This window comes from Antennarius striatus, chromosome 19 (genome assembly GCF_040054535.1).
Source record: "Antennarius striatus isolate MH-2024 chromosome 19, ASM4005453v1, whole genome shotgun sequence".
NCBI lineage: Eukaryota > Metazoa > Chordata > Actinopteri > Lophiiformes > Antennariidae > Antennarius > Antennarius striatus.
In genome coordinates, this window is record NC_090794.1 from 10892828 (window position 1) to 10911781 (window position 18954).

At 40.5% G+C, this 18954-nt stretch overlaps 1 protein-coding gene across 2 annotated transcripts; it reads left to right on the forward strand.

The window, feature by feature from the left end:
* The first annotated feature begins 206 nt into the window (after positions 1-206).
* On the forward strand, positions 207-18158 carry dpf3 (double PHD fingers 3). 2 transcript variants are annotated; one of them, XM_068341845.1, is made up of 12 exons: positions 207-339; positions 6858-7018; positions 8497-8604; positions 10387-10520; positions 10697-10792; positions 11720-11792; positions 12288-12329; positions 13391-13531; positions 13622-13750; positions 14089-14201; positions 15601-15682; positions 15811-18158. In XM_068341845.1, exons 1-12 carry the CDS (start codon positions 230-232, stop codon positions 15876-15878), a joined length of 1257 nt encoding a protein of 418 aa, XP_068197946.1. In that variant the 5' UTR covers positions 207-229; the 3' UTR covers positions 15879-18158. The 2 variants fall into 2 exon arrangements, with proteins under 2 accessions (XP_068197946.1, XP_068197947.1); XM_068341846.1 differs by lacking the exon at positions 12288-12329.
* The last annotated feature ends 796 nt before the right edge of the window (positions 18159-18954 follow it).

Consider the following 18954-nt stretch of genomic DNA (forward strand, 5'->3'; position numbering starts at 1 on the left):
ATTGATTTTAGATCATTAAATTATTTCTATGCTACGCTATACTTTATATACTTCGCTTTGTATTAAATTTGCAGGACTACGACTTTGATTTTGACAGATTCCCTTGACGCCACGCCCACGGTCTTGATGCTGGTGCGGGATTGGTCAAACGCACATTGCCCAGGACCGTATTGGCTATGTGTCTTATGTGTGTGCATGGACGTGTGTATGTGTGTATACGTACGTGTGTATGTGTGGGTTTTTTTTTTTTGTAAGGGTCCCAAACTACATCGAGATTTTGAATATTACATATCAGTCTAGCAGTAAAATGGCGACTGTCATTCATAATCCTCTGAAATCGTAAGTACATTTTAAAACATTCTATGCAATTATTAAATCGTCTTGTTGCGTGCTTTGATGTGTATAATGTATACCGGTGTCCAAAGAGCGGTAAGTTTCAGTGAATAAAAAAAAATAACACTTTGATCAGGTTCTCGGACATTTCCCGTGTGTGTGTGTGTGTGTGTGTGTGTGTGTGTGTGTGATATCTGCATTTGGTTTCACTGCGTGTGTTGTGCATTTGCAGTTTAAACCATGTATTCATGCAATACCTGCAGATAAAGCGCTTCCAATCCGCGTGTAAACGGCCGCACTTGCAGAAAGTTGCAATTTTCCAAATGCAAACACGGTTTGCATGTGTGTGTGTGTGTGTGTGTGTGTGGGGTTTTTTTTAAGCAAAACGTTTTTTCATTGCTCGACGGCTGAACTTGAAAAACAAAATCATAATCATACAATTAATACCACTAAGCACAAATAGAAAGAGCGTCTCCAGTTGTGCTTCTCGTGCTTTTTTTCTGCGCATGTTGAATACGCTGCTCTGTGCATACGAGGTTATTGTATACTGTAGCATCAATGGAGTACTCATCATTTTCATTAATGTTCCGGAAAACTGCAATGCAATACTAGAGTAGGGGACGTGCGTTATGATTCAATTGTGACACTTGGAAACGGATCATTTTAGTAATAGACGCACGAAAAGATTTATTACCTTTGTTAGGATATAAGAAACATTTTTTGAATAAGAAAGCAGTGCAAACACGCCTCATAAATTGTTAATGGGACGAGCAGAGATGTGCTCATTTTAACCAGTTAGCAATATAGACGGCTCCTCTGTTTGTGCACCATTAACTTCCAGCTCGATCTGATGAATGAATCTCTGTCCTCACCCTGGCCGACAGTAGATGTTTACCACTAGTCATGGGATGTACGCACAGTGAGACAATTTAACCATCACAAAATCTGCTGCTCACAAGTCCTATTAAAGTTTGGAACAGAGCATGTTTTGACAGGAATAAATGAAACTTGACAAAGTTTTATGTCATGTTCTGTAGAGATGAGGCATATAACATGTATTTGCACAGTTGTGTCCTCACCGTTGGATGTTTCTTTTTGTCTGCATGGTATCTTGACAAGCCGTCCAAATTTTTGATAATCTTCTTTTGAGGTGAAGAACTGTTGATTAAATCTTGACCTATATCCATCTAGAGATTCTTTACTTTTTCCATGTTCTTAAACGCCTTGAAAAAAAACTCTTAAAAAAGAATTTTGCCAATTTCTTGTAAAATATTGCGGTACTTACTTCAAATACTACTATCACTAATGAAAATATAAATTGTCAGATTCACTAGGAAGTAAATTTGTGACATCATCATGGTGATATCACCACAGTGTTGAAGGACCAATGCGCCTTATAAGTGCTTTGTAAGTGTGTAATAGTAGCAACGTACACTCTTAGACATGTAATGAACTCATACTCATCCTCTAATATTTCAAACATTAATTATGTCTTTAGAGATTCAAAGAAAAGTCAAGAAAAATAAAATGAGATTCTCTCTATAGAGCTCTGTGTTGACAGCTAAAAATACTTCACTGTACACCCAGCACTTGTGAAAAGTCTCTTAGCTGCTGTATTCCACCAAAACAGATTATAATGTGGAGCATGCAGATAGGCTGAGTGTGTATTTTGTGCATGCGTGTGTGTGCCATTAAGCATGTAGCAGCAGATTAAGAGCGTCCCAGTATTCTCCTGAGTCCATCTGCTCATAGAGGAAAAGGTGCAGAGATGGACAGACTGATCCTGGGTCAGGGGGAGGGAATAGAAGAGGGGGGGAATCCCATCTGCTTATCATGTATGGCTGGATGCCACACATAACCCCATCCAATATCTGGGATATAATGCCTGTATCTGTATTACAGGCAGGGCACTGCCTACCCTACAAATGTAAGGACATTTATATGAAGTGGTGAGCTAATACTAAGTCACATATGAGTTACTGCCGTGGGAAATGCTGCTGAGGTCTAGTCTTCAGGCTGCAGTGTGTGTTTGAAACAATAGGCCCAGCTTGTCATCTGTTTCCAGGACGGGGATGGTAAATCATATGCACTCAATAAGGATGTGGTTATAATCATGCCTGCTTTTTTTTTTGTCAGTGTTCATCTCCCAATGATGAATCACAGCCATCATCAGCCAGAAGTACATACTGTAGAAGTTATGTCCAGTCATGTTTTTAATCGTCCCTATTTATCTGATTTGTTCCAATGCTTGTTTCTACAAAGGTTGATTTGTGCATGAAATCTGGTTGGCCATATGCAGCCGGACTTAATGAACAGCTGATATGAGCAGTTGTTAAATGAAAGATGTCATTCATGTGTAGAGATGTGTTCATGTTCATGTTAGCTTGTTTAAGTAGTAGGATTTTATTCTTATGAACAGGCCCAAGTGGTGCCCTGCATTTGCAAAATGATTGAAAGGATGTGAGATGAGATTAAAGGAGATGTGTGTGTGTGTGTCTGTGTGTGTGTGTGTGTGTGTGTGTGTGTGTGTGTGCGTGCGTGCGTGTGTGTGTGTGTGTGAAGGGGTCAACATGTGTGAGGCTTTTGTTGTTTATATGTTTGTTGTATGCATTGGTTGGTTGTGTAGCCTCCTGCCCTTCCCCCATTATGCATGAGAGGGAGCGTGAGTGAGTGATGGAAGTTGGGGGGGTATCCGTCTGGCTGCATTTACTGCATACATTTATACTACACCCTCAGCAGAGGGGCGAACTCTGGCCTTTGTCTATCTGAGGTTGGTTAATGGGAATGTCCGGGAATGGTTTCCAGGCACGGGGAGTTAAATGGCCAGGAACATTTTTTTTTTTTAAATAGAAAGCTTCATGTAGTCATCAATCCTGTTCTTTTCTTCCTTGCTCCGCAGATGGAACTGGCACATTTCCTTCTTTATGTGTTTTCATATGCGTGTGGAGAAATGACATGGGTGTTATTTTTCACATATTAAACCATAACCTTTCCTCTGGAGACACATTTTCTCTGTGATTCCACACTGAATCTAAGTGAGTTTTCACTTCAGGCCAGGTCTCCATCTTCCATTCCTTCACCTCACCAGTCTTTACCCCCCGCCCCCATCCTTCAAACACCACCTTTCCACTAGAACAAAACAACAGCATGTGAATGTGGGTTTCTTTTTTGCAATACCGTTTCCCTCTTTGCTTGCTCGACCCCCCTCCTCCGTCTGCACTCTGCACCTTTCCCTTCCATTCCTTTTGTGTGTCTATTTGTGCATGGACAAGTGTGTGTGCGTGTGTGTGTGTGTGTGTGTGTGTGTGTGTGTGTATGCTATCGTGCAAACACACACACACATTGGTGTGTTTGAGAGAGAATGACTGTGACAGGCTTTGAAAAGGAACACGTGTGCCCCGGGACATATTGGTCCCCTCCTTTTCCCTCACGTCCTGCCACCTTAGCTCCTCCTCATCTTCATTTCCCTCCTCTCTGATTTACCCTCTGCTCAGCCTACAATGTGCCCCTATGTCCTGCCCCGCATCACCTCTGGGGCATTTTAATAAGCAATTGCTAAAAATGATCATTGGCCTACTTCATTCGCCCCATCATTTTCTGACAGGGTTTGGTTATTTTATTTTGAGTTCTTATGTATTGAAAGCTTTATTAGAAAGATGCCTAAATTAATCAGGCTTGTATGTGAATGAATTAGTCTTTTATGCATCTTGTCTTGGACTTAGTTAGCTACATGAGACCAAACAAACTACGTTTCTAGCGTACTGCGTGCTGAGAAATGTTGTGACAATAGAATCTGTTACACAGCTCAGCCGTAGCGTCTCTGATCAGAATTATTAACATCAAAAAATTCTTTTTTTCCCATAAATGGGAGTTACTGGTTTCCAAATGAACATACCTCTTAAAATCGTGCAACTTAAGTGATAGATACAAGTAGAAGGCTACACTCCCTCATTCAAGATTCACATAACACGAAGAAAACATAAATAGAATATGTTTTTTATTTTTAATATTCTGCGTCTGTAATGCCTGTTTGTCTGGGGGTCTCCAGGGTACGTATATGAATCTCAGCCTGGATGTTGCTTCAAAGTAGAGGGCTCATTAAAATGATTGACAAAGGTGTAATTATTCTCAGCCTGGGACCCCCCCTCCACACACACACACACACACACTCAGCAGTACGCAAATGGTAATTTGTTGGTTTTTCATCACAAAGAAAAAAACCCACAACAATAGTGATCGCAGTAGAGAAATTCAAAATGACATTTATTATGCCAATGCTAGGTTATTCCAATGATTAATCATTATACGTACTGTAGTGGATGAGTAACGTACAAGTGACAGAAATACATGAATGGTAGCAGGAAGATCGATGGAGAGGAGTGACAGAAGATGTCCAAAAAGAAAAGACTGATTGATGGAGCTGCTTCTACTCCCCGCTTAGTCTGAATATTTATCAGGCCCACCAGCTTCACCTGGAAACATTGATCCTCGTGTGTTCTGTGCTTGTTGGCAGAGGGGCTGTCGTCCACAAGGCTCCTCTTGTGCTATGGGAGCGATTGAGACAATCAAACACAGAGTAACACAGATTCCATCAGTATCCAGGAAGCTGTTGACCAACAGGAATGTGTTCTGTGACATGCAAAACTCAACTTACATAAGCACCAGTGCTCTGAGCAGACATGCACTTGGGTTTCTGATGGTTGAACTGAGTTCACTGGGGGGTGGGGAGGCAGTCTCGGGACACGCAACCCATATGCAGATGGTCTTTGCAGTGCTACAGACACACACACACACACACACACTCACACACGCACACACACACATACACACACACACTGTCGTTACTCTTATGGAGACAAACACATCAACACAAACATGCAGAAGACACTCTTGCTTATGTAAGAGTATTCCGAGCCGCCTGGGGATGTGATGCAGAGGCTTTGTTGTCGAAAGTGGGGCAGAAACATACAGATGATACAGGGAGGAAGAGAGGAACGAGAAGTGGGCCAGACGGATGAGAAAACCTGCCTCCAGTCCAGGCAACAAATAGTGAAACCAGAGACCGTGCCTCACTTCTGGGAATGTGAGGTATGTGACAGGAAGTCTCTTGGATTTGTAAGATTCACAGCGACTCCTTGTTTGTCATACAGCAGAATCATCACACACACACTCAAATTTAAACAAAAAACTCCAAACACACAGCTGTGTATCTCATCTGTAGCTTTCCTGTAAACCCTGAGCCAGCAGATGCCACATATACTAAAGCTCAGACATTTGCTGGACAGACACAATGCAGATCTGCTGTATTTTATACTATTTTTCTACATGTGGCGTGGACTGTACTGCTGATTCAGCTGCCTGTTTGTGTTCATTAGCAGGTACACCACAAATTAGCCCAAGGGATTAAAAAAGTACCATCGATGTGTTTGTGTCTGGAAAAAACTTCTGAAAATGAGTTTATGGTTTTTGGGGTTTTTGTGCTTGAATATTTGTCCTATTGTTGCTTCTTGTAGCTCAACCTGTTCTCCAGATGGCTTGTACGTCAAGAGAAAGGTAGCTGCAGTGTCTCATTGTGTCAGATTTTAGTCCAGCAGAACAAACACAACCACACATACTTCTGTTGAAGTCCAATCGTCACATATAACACATGTCCCAGAGGAGAATAATCACCTGCATATTTCTTGTCTATTTCTTTTTTTTTTATTAAAGTAGTTTCCTCTCTTTATTCACCTACCTTCTTCTTCTGACCTCTATTAACCATACATCCGGTCCTGGCAAATAGATCAATGAAAGTGGCCAAAGATGGTTGATTAGTTCAGATGTCCAAAGGTTAACTTCATCTACTGAAGACCAGACCCCATTAGAACTACCGCCTCATGGAACGGAATCAGGATCGACCCACTCATGCTGCAGATATAATCTTTGAGTCCAATGTGTTTTATTCTGTCTCTGCTGGTCATATATATACATAAATATGAGCTCCTTACTGACATTGTGGAGATTATTGATGACTGGCATACTGATTTTTGTTGTCTTGTCAGTCATTTGTTGATTTATGTATCTCTGCATTCTTCTGTCGTGTGACCTTCAATCCAGTGCTCTCACCTATTTATCATGCTGTCAGGAGGCAGCATGTCTTTTATTTTTATGGCATTTGTTCCAGTCGTTCATTACCCTGCTTAGCCTGTTTAGATGATCCTTTTTAGTCTCCACAGTCTGGTGAAACTTATATTTAGTTGAAGAGATCAACAGACCTGCTCATACTTGAATTTCACCAGCCATTCAGTATATGTTATTTCCATTAACTGGCTTAGGGATGTTAACATTTAGCTAATACTCCCTCATCAGCAAGTTCATCAAACGTGAGTGAATAGGCAGCTGTTATATAGTAATGAGCTTGTGCATTTTTTTCAAACAAATCAAGCCAGATCTCTTTAATAAAGAAAGAATACCTCTCGGGATCTTTTGCGTTTTGTCCCTCATTGTCTGTCTTCCGTGATCACTGACCCTCTGTCTGTGTTCAGGCTCGGCGACCAGTTCTACAGGGAGGCCATTGAACACTGTCGCAGCTACAACGCTAGGCTCTGTGCTGAACGCAGCGTGCGAATGCCCTTCCTGGACTCACAAACTGGTGTCGCACAGAACAACTGTTACATCTGGATGGAGAAGTGTCACCGCCAGCCAGGTAACCTGTGTAAAGGCCAATACTGACAGTAGAAATACTGTACATCTTTCTTTTGCCCAAAGGCCACCTTTTCTCTTTAGTTTAAGGAACACTTTGACATTAATTGTTAATACATTTGTCACAGAGTTTAATGAAAAGATTGCAGCCATTGTCATTCTCACTGGATTATTTTAGTTGAGCATAAGGTTGGGAAAAAGAGGGAATACATTTCTTTCCAGAATTTCTTGGAGCTTCATTTGCAGGAGTGATTTCCTGTCGTCTTGGAGGCTACGACTGGCCAAGCCACCAATGCAGACTCCTTGAAATGTAATTACTGTATTTAGCTGGCTGTAGAGGTGTTGTTAGGTAGGCCCTGTATTGATCGAGCAGAACGCGGTCGATTTTCTCATCTAATTCTCAACAGGAATGGGAATAAGCAGGAATACATAAATTCCATTGATAGAGATGATGACTTTATAAATCTCCTCCCTCTATAAGATCCTCTCCTCTGCATACTGTGTGAGGTACCACATGCTGATTTACCCTGAGACTGAGAGTCAGAATGCTTTATGCTCATCTGGGTCGACTGTACAGCCGAAGGGAACAATCTGTTCTTTCCTTAGAGCTGGACACAAATAGACTTCTCTCCATCTTGTATGCACAGCCATCCAGACAACACCCTATACTTTGTGGCAGACCTAACACACATTATAGAGTATGCGTTTATTCTTCCAAACATCTTCTTTCCCATCCAGTTTGCCATTCTGTTCTACCATTAGCTTTAATGAACATGAGGAAACACAAGGGAAGAGACCAAGAACATTAATTAAAGTCCAGAACTTAACATAAACTACAACATTTAACTTAGAGTGTTTCAGCAGGAAATTCATCACAGTTAAGTTTTCATTAGTGAAAACTCACTTAAAACAACTAACTTTGTTTTGATTGCCTCGGAATGAGGTTGTTTTTTTTAACGATCTAAGGGCTAAATTGTCTGCTAGCATGTTGGTACAGTAGACAAGAATGGACTAATCTGACACTGCCAATAGAGAGGGCCATTCAAGTGTTTTACGTGAGCTGAGTGGTGATCAGCTGGTTGCAACCACACTTCTAAATGCTAATAATCTACAATCTGGACCTTTAATTAGTGTTTCCACATTGATCTGATAAAATAACCAAACAATTCAGTGACAGTTTCTGGACTCTGGAAACCAAGTTTCCTGAATACGTGGACAAAATCAGAACATATGAAGTGCCAGGAAAAAACAAGCCCAGTCCACTGTATGTGTGCGTGTGCGTGTGTGTGTGTGTGTGTGCGTGTGTGTGTGTGTGCACGTTTGTGCATACAGGGATCTTAATGAAAGTGTTCTCTGAATAGTATGCTCGCCATTGGTTGTTAAAATTCTTCCAGTGTGCCTGTGGCTCTGCGTGTGTGCGTGCCTCTACTATATATTAAGATATATATGTGTGTTTTTGTGTGTGTTTGTGTGTGTATCCAGGCCGGGGAGCAGGACAGATGTACACCTACCCTGCCCGTTGCTGGAGAAAGAAGAGGCGACTCCACCCGCCCCTGGATCCCCAGCTACGCCTGTGTGAGCTCCGGCTAGGTAAGGCCATCGACACAGTGCACACTGGTGCATCCGTTCCCTTCATCTAAGGGCAAAAAGCTGGTTTAAAATGTGTAGTGTTTGTGCCCTCCGATGTCACACATACTTGTAGAGAGCTTTAGGCTTGCTCTCTGACGTTAATGCTCGCTATCTGGCCATCTGGCTCTGGTTAGCCCGTCTCTTTCCAGGTCTCCAGGTTCATTCTCTCCTCTGAATCAATGCCCCCTCTCTCTGTTCTCTGGCAGCAGACACACTCTCACATAAGTGCACACGCACACATGACTCTCGCCCTCTTTTGCAGCATAGAAGCACCCTAACAGGGCCTCTATAATCATTTGTCCATGAAGTATTAGAATGTAAGTGAGTCATATGAGGTAGAAGTGCGTGCATTTCTTATATGTCTTTGTGTCCCAGTGTGCATTTGTGTGTTATCGGGGATTTTTTTTTTTTTGCGAAGTTGTGCGCCAGCAACCTGATAAGGGGGAGAAATAAAGGCACGTCTTTGTTTCGACTTTGCCACACCATTGTTTCCCCCTCGCTGTCTCCCAGATGCAATATAATACTCCAGTGCTTTCCATCAAGACTGATTCTGCTTAAAGCAAAGGGCATTTCTGAGAAAAAAAACCCAACTCCCCAGAGAAACAACCAACCAAAGCACGTAAAAGGGACACAAAACTACCGATATGCTTTAGTTAACAAGAGCAGGAAAGCCTTTTGTAGAATGCAGTGAGAGTAGAAGTCCCCAGTTTTATTTTGCAGGGATCCAATTCTGCCATTTGGCCCAGATATCTATCATAACACGACAGAGGAATGTGAGTGCTCCGCTTTCAGGCTGGCTTTATGTTTATTTAATGCTTCCTGAGCAGAGAGGTTTGTCTGTGTGTGTGAAGATACGCAGTGGCTCTGTCAGGCTGGAGCTTTGAAACATTTGGAAAACAGAATTTAAATCCGTCTGTTGAAGAAGATCTGCTTTGTCTCCGTATCACAGCTCTGCAGGCTTTGCCTCAGCAACTACGCTGCTCGTCATCTGTGTTAAATCTGTGTTTTATCTGATGACAGTTATGAAGAGGCACATGCTCATAATTATGAAAATGTTTTAGTTGCAGAGAAAATTTTGACACCCTAACAACACCTCATGGTTGCTTTAGCACAGATTTGGATGTAGTAGTTTGTTTGAGGTCAAATTTTTAAGATGCAAGAGTCAAATTTTATGCACCATTTTTTTCACCATGTAATTATATCGTATCTGACAGACAGCCATCCAGAGGTGTGATAGATTTTACTCAACTGTTTCCACAGACTTTACTGAATGCCATGGGTAAATTCAGCGGAGTGGCCTGAATGGCTGAGCGCATTCAGGCCAGTCAGTTTTCCCTGAAGAGGTGAGGGGGGGGTATACAGTATATACAGACAGGATAATGGGTGAGGGCAAATGAAGGATGGACGAGGAGGGATGGTGAGGGAGGAAATGTGTATCTGTCATAGGCAGAGAAAGCTAGGAGGAGGAGGAGGAGGAGGAGGATTAAGAATGGTATCCTGTTATCAAATCCCTTCTTTCATTCTATTTTCATCTGAGGATGGAGAGCTGCAGTTTAGTCCTGGCAGGAAAATGAACGCCTATGAGCAGTATTCTTGTCTTTATTTTTGCTCATGGTTTCATTTCACTTTAAATCCTGTGGCTTGTCCTGCAACTGTTAATAAAACTGTAAAGAATAAACACATGTCACTGCTGTGTCAAACATTATTTTCTTTCCGTTGTTCTCTGTGCTGCCTCCTCATCAGAAGCCGAACTGGCCCCAAAGCGTGAGGCTCCTCCTGGGGAGGCCACAGCATTGGAAGCCCTCCTAAGGGGCGACAGCCTGCTGGATAAAAAAAACAACCTCTGTAAAGAGGAAGAGACATTGTTGGAAATCCAGGTAATTAATAGCAGTGTTATATAAATACATGCTATTGTGTAGAGTGTGTCGGTCTCCTCTGTGTGGAGGCAAAAGAAACACAGAGAACTAGAAAAGAGCTGGCAAATGAGGAATGTCACAAGAGGGTGATTTTATTTTAGCAAACCTCTCTGTACGTCTGTGTTTGCCCTCTGCAGCGAGTTCTTGAAGCCGAGGAAAATGGAGACGGTTTCCACGATGATGAAGACTTTGAACTGGATACTCCAAAGAGGAAGTACAGGAACAGAGGCAAAGTGAGTGTGTTCACCTCTTATCCAGATCGCGACTCAGACCTGGTGGATTAAAACACATAGACGGTATTTGTATTTGGTTACGGTAAAATAATGGAGAGGGGTCAGGACACGGCATTCATTGCCAGAATGTAGCGGAGATAATGTCTTACCGTTTGAAAAATATCTATTAAGGGATTTTCATTTTAAATGAAATAAAAAAATTATTTCTAATCCTTTTAGATCACATGTCTGGTTATAAGACATGCTAAAGAATACGCATTCATATATTTTTTAATAAAATCAGTTTTCTTCCTCTAAAACAACCTGGCACATCACACATATATTAAACCAAGTTTCTCCACTCTTATGTGTAGAAATTTCTAGGTGTAGGGGACTTTTCACCAGAAATGAAAATAAACTTGCATCATCTGTCATCATTGAAGAAGGAATTTCTGAAGGTTTCTGTACATCGAGAAACAGTGTTAATGGGTCTGTTAATCTCTTGCTACTGGGAGAAAGAAATGTTGAAAAATGAGAATTCACCTCAGGAAGATTACGACTTAAGTCTGCCAACCCTGTCCTCTATAATAAAGGGAATGGCTCCATCTTAATCCCTTTTGTTCTCCATATTTGTTCTGACACACTGTTAAAACCTCAAACTGAATTCCTCTGGCTGCTGTCGCCCATCAAAATATCAGAATATGTAAAGATAACCATGACAGATATACCGAAACATTCTTAATGGCACTTTTAACACTGAGCTGCAAGTCTTTGCTTCCTATGGAATGATCGCAATAAATGTTGATTTTGAAATATATTGATTGATGATCAGTTAAAAAGTACCATAAAAATACACCGTATGCCCTTTGGTATTCAATCTGAAATGACATCTGTCCTGAGACATTTGTCTGTTGGAGGTTTAAATGTCAGGCTTGTGTTTCCTCTCAGAACAGGGGGTCCAATCGCAGAAGGACGGAGCCCGTCAACACGGACGACCAGGACAAACCTTACGTTTGTGACAGTAAGGGAAAACAGTGCTTTGTGCATCATCATGTGTGCCATCATGTCTTCGATGTCTTTAAGTTTTGTGCTTTCTGTGTTAGTTTATCTACAATCAAGAGTCACAGTTTTTCCTGAAGCTCAAACTCTAGTCTCCTTATCATGGGCTCCTATCAAAAGACTTCCTTTATTCCTTAATGATGAATTATTTGGAAGCCTCTCTTGACATGTCCAATGTCATGTCTGTTAAGAAAACATGAATAAATCCAGTGTAGAAACCATCTCCTTCTGTTCTCAGAGCAGTCCTCTTCTGCATGAAGACAGAGTTTACTGTTAATCCACACCCGACTAGCATGCTTGTTACATCCTTGGGCAGGAACCCCCCCCCCCCCAGGAATGAATTGCCACGGGGCTGTGGATAGATATAACCAGTGCTCGAACAAATGAATCTCATCCTCGTTTTGTGTCTTGTCCTGTCTTTCCTTTATTATTTGCTTTTGTGTCTTCTCTGTTCCAGATAGATACAAACAAAAGCATAACTCAAAAAAGGCTGAAGAAGGTATCTGATCCTGTCACCATGTCTTTCTAGAGGCTCCAACAAACTGTCTTTATGATTGGCATTTTTGCTCATGGGCATCTGGTGTGGGAATGGCTGACTTGAATGCTAATCCCTTGATGCAATCTAAAGCTTTAAAGACTTAATGTTTGTCCGGGGGTCCGTTCCTGAATTCAGTGCGAGCATTGCATGACCCCGCTGCTAGGCCGTGTGCCTTAACGCTTCCTCTTTGCAAAGCATGCACCAAAAACTGCTCTAGCAGCTGCTAACACTGACGGATGCATGTTTTTAGAGTCCTCACTAGCTGTGATGTGATCCACAGATGTAGCCATGGTAGAAGTCCCAGTGCTAGGTGGAATTTCTCAAAATACTCCATGTGGATCAGTTTTAATTTGATGTGGCATTTGGTTCACACTGAGAAGGCAGAGCTCTGCAGCATTGTGGTAAAAGTTAGCAATTTTGGCTCGACAGAATTGGCCACAAAAGAAGTTGAAGCAATGAAAGCAGCAGAATTATACAATATATAAAACTTCTATGATGGCTACAACTCTAGTGTGCTCCTTTATAACCCCAGCTATAACACTGTAGCTTTAGATTGTAGTTTTCCTATCACTAGTACACAAAGTCTCTATAACGACAGTAGGGTGTAGAGGTGTCTTCACATTATAATCTGTTAGGTACAGTAGGTGCAGTGTGAACTATGTGAACCTATTTATCCAATTGAGTTTACATTGTCTTTCTGTAGCTTGTATTACAGACATTTTACATCCTTCTATACTATCCCAACACAAAGTAATAGAATTTCTGTTCCCATATGTTTAAGAAGAAAATCACATTTATGTAAACAGAACCTCAAGGATCTTTTCATTTTCTTGTCATATATTTTTTATTTGTAGAAAATAGCCGTGAAGGTTCCAAACCGTGAGAACAAGTCTCCTCCATGAAATCTGTTCCATTCCAGTTTATCCAGCTGACTGTGATTTACTCGTGTGTGCTAGCTGTTCTGTGACATGTTGCACAAGGTTTCCAGTGTTTCCAATAAAGCTGTAATGTTTCATGTGTAGTCTGCGGAAAGCGTTACAAGAACCGGCCTGGCTTGAGCTACCACTACACTCACACTCACCTGGCAGAAGAGGAGGGTGAGGAGGAAAAAGAGACAGAGATGGCCCCCTCTCCCCCACCACGGTGCTCAGAGAACCACAAACGTGAGATGCTAATGAGCATTTAACTGCACATGTCAACAGAAAGTTCCAAGAAAAACAATTGATTCGTCTTCCATGTGTTCCTCCCGACAGCTCAGAAAGGCCCAGATGGCGTCATCATCCCCAACGACTACTGTGACTTCTGCCTGGGAGACCAGGACTCCAACAGGAAGACAGGACAGGCTGAGGAGCTGGTGTCCTGCTCAGACTGTGGACGCTCCGGTGAGTCCAAACTACAAAACACAAAAGATCTCCATCAAAGATTGAGGTTCTTAAAATGACGCAAGTCATGCTTTGCTTTCCTGCCAGTCAAATGAGAGGAATCTAGGAACTGTTGTGTTTCCAAAAGTCACATCAAGACAAAAACCCTCATAGATAATAGTTGTACATTCTAGCAAATATTCAAGTCTGCAGGGTCAAAATTGAAGCTACAGATAGCAGGCTGTTAGCTCAGCTTAGCACAAAGACTGCAACAAGGGTGAGAAGGTCTGTTCCTGTACAAAGGTGAAGAGAACATACCTACGTGTGTGATATGATTATGGGTCATCTCCTGCCCTCAGGTCATCCCACATGTTTGCAGTTCACTGACAACATGATGCAGGCGGTGAGGACGTACCAGTGGCAGTGCATCGAGTGCAAGTCTTGCAGCATCTGCGGCACCTCGGAGAACGATGTATGTATTACAGAAGAGAGGGAACCTTCATGATGTGTGTCCATATTCAGACATGATAAATGGATTTGCCTTTGTTTAAATTTCTTGTCGTCAGCCTAGCATAGAAAACAACCTACATGGTTTAATGTCTATATGTGCCAACCAAGCATACTTGATAAATTACCTCTAATTTATCACTGGATGTCATTTTTTCTAGTAGTAAACAATTTCATCATCTCCTAGAGGTGGTTTTCCTTTGTTTGTTGTTTTTTTTAATTCACCACCATTATTTTGCAGAGTTGTTGAAATCGTTTCCATCCTTGCGTCTAAACGTGAAATGCCAAACAGAAACTTTCATCACTATTTCCACATGATTTTCCATCATTTGATGTTTGACTGTTTCTTCTTTCTGACGGCGTCTGGTTGCATTTATTTTGCTGTTAGCAGTGAATTAAAGCGGCCTTTGGACACGCCGACTGTTTATGTCTCTAGATGATAAACTTTTACAATGAGCTTTGATTGAATAAACTTACTGGACCACTTAGTGATGACGCTGCGGATGCATTTAGATTTTAAAAAGAAGAGACAATTAACTTGAAGGAGGCCGTTTATTGAATTTTCAGCACAATTATAGCGGACAGACCTGATAATATCATAGACACTAAAAACATCTACACCACTCCACCTGATTCACTGTGAGGCCAGCCAACCGGCTTTACTCTTAAGTTTCCAGATCAATATAAATATCTATTTGCCGGTGCCAATAAATGTGTCCTTCATGAGGTGTGTTTGTATTATTAAACTGTGATTAGGAGATGAGATGAAGAGAAAATTATTAAAATGTGGTTATTCTCCCTGATTTCCACTTTCTCTCAGTTGAGGTTAAGAAATTGTTTCCTTTTCCAAGATTAATTTTACATCTTGACAACTTTTTTTCCATCATAAAATATATGAATCTACATTTAGAGCGTTTCCCTTTTTTTTTTTGTCGACATGTTCTTGTTCTCCTGCCCAGGAACTATAAATGGAAACTAACGTGTTGCCAAATCTGGTGCAGAGCATCTCTTATTTGATCCTTGATAAAAATAAGAAATGAAACTATATCATTAATTAACATATTTTATGCAACTTTATTGTTAGCTAAAATTTCATCACTGTCACAGCAATAAATATTACGTATAGGAAATACTGCTACTTATGTAATACTATTTTTTATTGCACATACCTTCTTTTACCGACTATTTGTCACAGATACAGTTGTGGCACAAAAATCTTGCGTAACAGGAGACTTTTATAGCCAAAACGCTCTGTCTTTCATCCAACAGGATTTGAATCTTTTTCCAATCGAGTTAATATTGATCCCTAAGCCCGGTTTTTGGAGATATGCATTTAAGATGTTGATTTCCTTTTGCCGATGCAGGACCAACTGCTGTTCTGTGATGACTGCGACAGAGGATACCACATGTACTGCCTGAAACCTCCAATGACCCAGCCTCCAGAAGGTTCGACAGCCTTCCCCAACCTTTGCTATAGCAGAGGATCGATCCTAGATATGTTGTGTTGCTTTTAAAAAAAGCTTATACATGGAAAAATGTATAAGCTTTGCTTTTACATGTTTGTTTCTCCGCAGGGAGTTGGAGCTGCCACTTGTGTCTGGACCTGTTAAAGGACAAGGCTTCAGCCTATGGAGAGGCATAACTTCTTGAACACTTCTCCACATACACATAGACACACCATTATATGTTTGTACCCTTACATTAACATGCATACACATTAGCAAATACACTCTCTCTGAAACACACTTATAAAGACAGATGCACAGCAAAACACACACACACACACACACACACACACACACCAGTGTATTAGCAGGCTCAGGGCAGCTTCCTGTCTGAAGTACAGACATTTTCAAATTCTCATACAGATAAAAAAGGCTCCAGATGCCAACACCATCTCGACCATTAGTCAGCTGACAGCAGGCCTGCCTCTCAGTCGTCTCTCTACCTCACTACACAGCAGATGGCACAACGCCAAAGCAAAATAATAGCCGACACTGTCTCCTACATGTGGACGTGAAAGACATGCTTGTTTTAAGCAGAGCAGCCGAAATCCCTGGATGTTCTCCCCAGATTTGATTTGGAGGATTCAGGAAGTCCCTTGGTGTTTGCTGAGGCTATTTCACTTGTTCCTCTTGGGTGGGTCTAACTAACTTTTGTTTAAATTCCTCCTTCCAGCTCTGCCCCTGTACAACATTTATGCTTCACAGCCACATTCCCATTTTATATCTGGACAAACTCACTCATGTCACGTCTCACAGCTTAGAGAAACTTCCATTCAGCGCGAAGAAGAAACAGGACGACTTATTGTCATTCCTGTTGGAGCATGGAGCTCAACTGGACACTTTACACAAGTATTACTTCTTCTTTTTTTTTTTTCATACAATGAAAATCTTTATTTATTTATTGCTGATAATGGTCCAGTGTTACTGTCAAGGATAATGTTGTTGTTGTAAATGTATTAACAGACTTTTTAATCACACTTTGATTATGAGGTCAAATGATAGGATTCTCTCCCATGATGCCTAAACATGGGTACCTAATGCATTTGTATCAGCTGGTAACAATATGGGGAAACTAGTGGTAACATAGTGTAAAATATATTAATATGACTTTGATATGAGCACAAATTGAATCTGAAAAATACTGTTTTGGTGCTCCTAAAATTATAAACGATATTTCTACAAACTCTTTACAAAATATCTGTCTCTATAAAACTCTGGACTTAATTCTCTTCTTCCCGTTGAGTTCATTTCATCCTGGTTGTACTCTAGACGCGGATTTGCTTTCTAATGAAATCAAACTGACCTGGATCATGAAAACCTCGGCAGCATCTATATATCCTCTTTACCCCTCATATTGTTTCTACATCTGTCAAGGTTTCCATTCTCACAGAACATATAGAGCTCACAATTGTATGGAATATTTATCACTCAAAATCTTCAGACATGATTAAAACAGTGGGCCTTGAATGGGCCTCTAATTTCCTAGACTTTTGATCTGACACTTTATTAACTATTGCTAATCTGCTAAATACTCCAAATTCAGTGAGTTGATAAAACACCAATGAATAGATCCTAAATATGCACGATGGATGTGTGAATATCCAGTGAAAGCATCATTTGCCAAAGTCAGCCTCTTCTTCAATATCAAGAAACAGGATTCTTGTATCAGAGGACAAAGTTTATCACGTATGGATTATGAGCTTTTTAAACATCCCAGGCATTATTCAGCATTTGTACAAAACCCTAAAATGGAGGTATCAATCAGCAATTGTAATGAACTTTATTTGTATTTTAATAATTTTAAATCAAGGCATGAATCAGATTATCAGCATCTCCTTGATTCATAAATGACATGGGGGCTAAATGTCAGAAATGAAATTCATTTTGTCGTCATGTTAATGTGGGACTTAAATCTTACATCCTAGTCTTACATACTATCTTAGATTACATCCTAATCTAAGATAAATTGTGACTTTTATACTGCAGAAAATATTGTCAGCGTCCTGCGACTGTATTGTAATATGACTTAAGGTGATAAATCATGTTACCCAAAGTCGAGCAAACCTTTTATGTTAATCACCAGCTTCTTTCTTAACACAAGGTTTATCATGATTCGGAACCAACACAATAAACTAAAACTAACTCCCTTAAAGTACACAGAGTACACAGGCCTTGACAGGATATTCCACTGTTCATTTGTGTTTTCTTTATTGTGAGTTTGTATTTCATTTTTCCACAGACAATCATGAGCTTCTGCACAGGTTTTTTTTTGTTCTTTTACATGGAACGTAAAATAGCCATTGTGCCCTTTTTTGAATTTTGTTCATATTTGATGTCATTACCTACAGTGAGTTAAACTGTGTGTTGTATTTTGTTAAAGATACGTTTTGTGATGAAATAAAGACTATTCCATTCCATTTTGTTTCTCCACGTGTCTGTCTTTTTGCTCATGTTCACAGAAATACTCTGGAACTTCTCAGTGATCGTCTTCAGTGATCCACAAGCAGTAAAGTCTACTATCAGTTACTCACATTGAAAAAATGCATTAAGAGTAATAAGAGAAGTAAGTAAGACCAGGCAGACTCCTGTTAAATTGAAATCAAATATAGTCTAATGGCTTGACGAGCCATTTTCTCCATCGTATAGTATTTCAGTTATCTTTTTGTTTTCCAGCATCTCTCTGAGTGGATGCTCTTTCCTGCGACGCCAACAGGGATTCAGAATGCATCACATTAGGTTACACGCCAGTAAAATTCTTTTTGCCCAAATACACTGATTTTTATTTTTTATTTCAAATGCAACGTCATCATGTAAGTGGAAACCTGTGCTGTGCTCCGTCTCATGATAAAGTAGTACTTACATGAATTTTACCACTAGAGGGCGCTATTGGATTGCATTATACAGTAGGTTATACAGTTACCGGTACCTGAGTACTGTACTGTGTTAGATTTCTAAAGACAGATATTAGTTGCCTGTTTTATTTGAAGTAGCTGAATATGAGAAGATTACTGACTGTCTCACCTTCAAAGAAATTAAAAAAAAAAAAAAAAGAATGAACATGCATTCATTTGTGACAAATTTTGGAAACTGATTGCTTGTTTGTTTGTAACTTGTAACAACTGTTGTCAGAAAAAGGTGGAAAAAACATTTGATTAAGTTTTATATTTAAAGGGAAATAGTTAAAATATCTAGACATTTTTGTAGTTTGAAGTA

What these genes read in the sequence shown, in the direction of transcription:
- dpf3 (XM_068341845.1), top strand. Translation starts at nt 230, where the DNA reads ATGTGTGGGTTTTTTTTTTTTGTAAGGGTCCCAAACTACATCGAGATT. An exon ending in CTCAAAAAAGGCTGAAGAAG is followed by an intron (nt 12,330 to 13,390) that starts GTATCTGATCCT and finishes TTTCATGTGTAG; the next exon opens with TCTGCGGAAAGCGTTACAAG. An exon ending in GTGCTCAGAGAACCACAAAC is followed by an intron (nt 13,532 to 13,621) that starts GTGAGATGCTAA and finishes TCCTCCCGACAG; the next exon opens with CTCAGAAAGGCCCAGATGGC.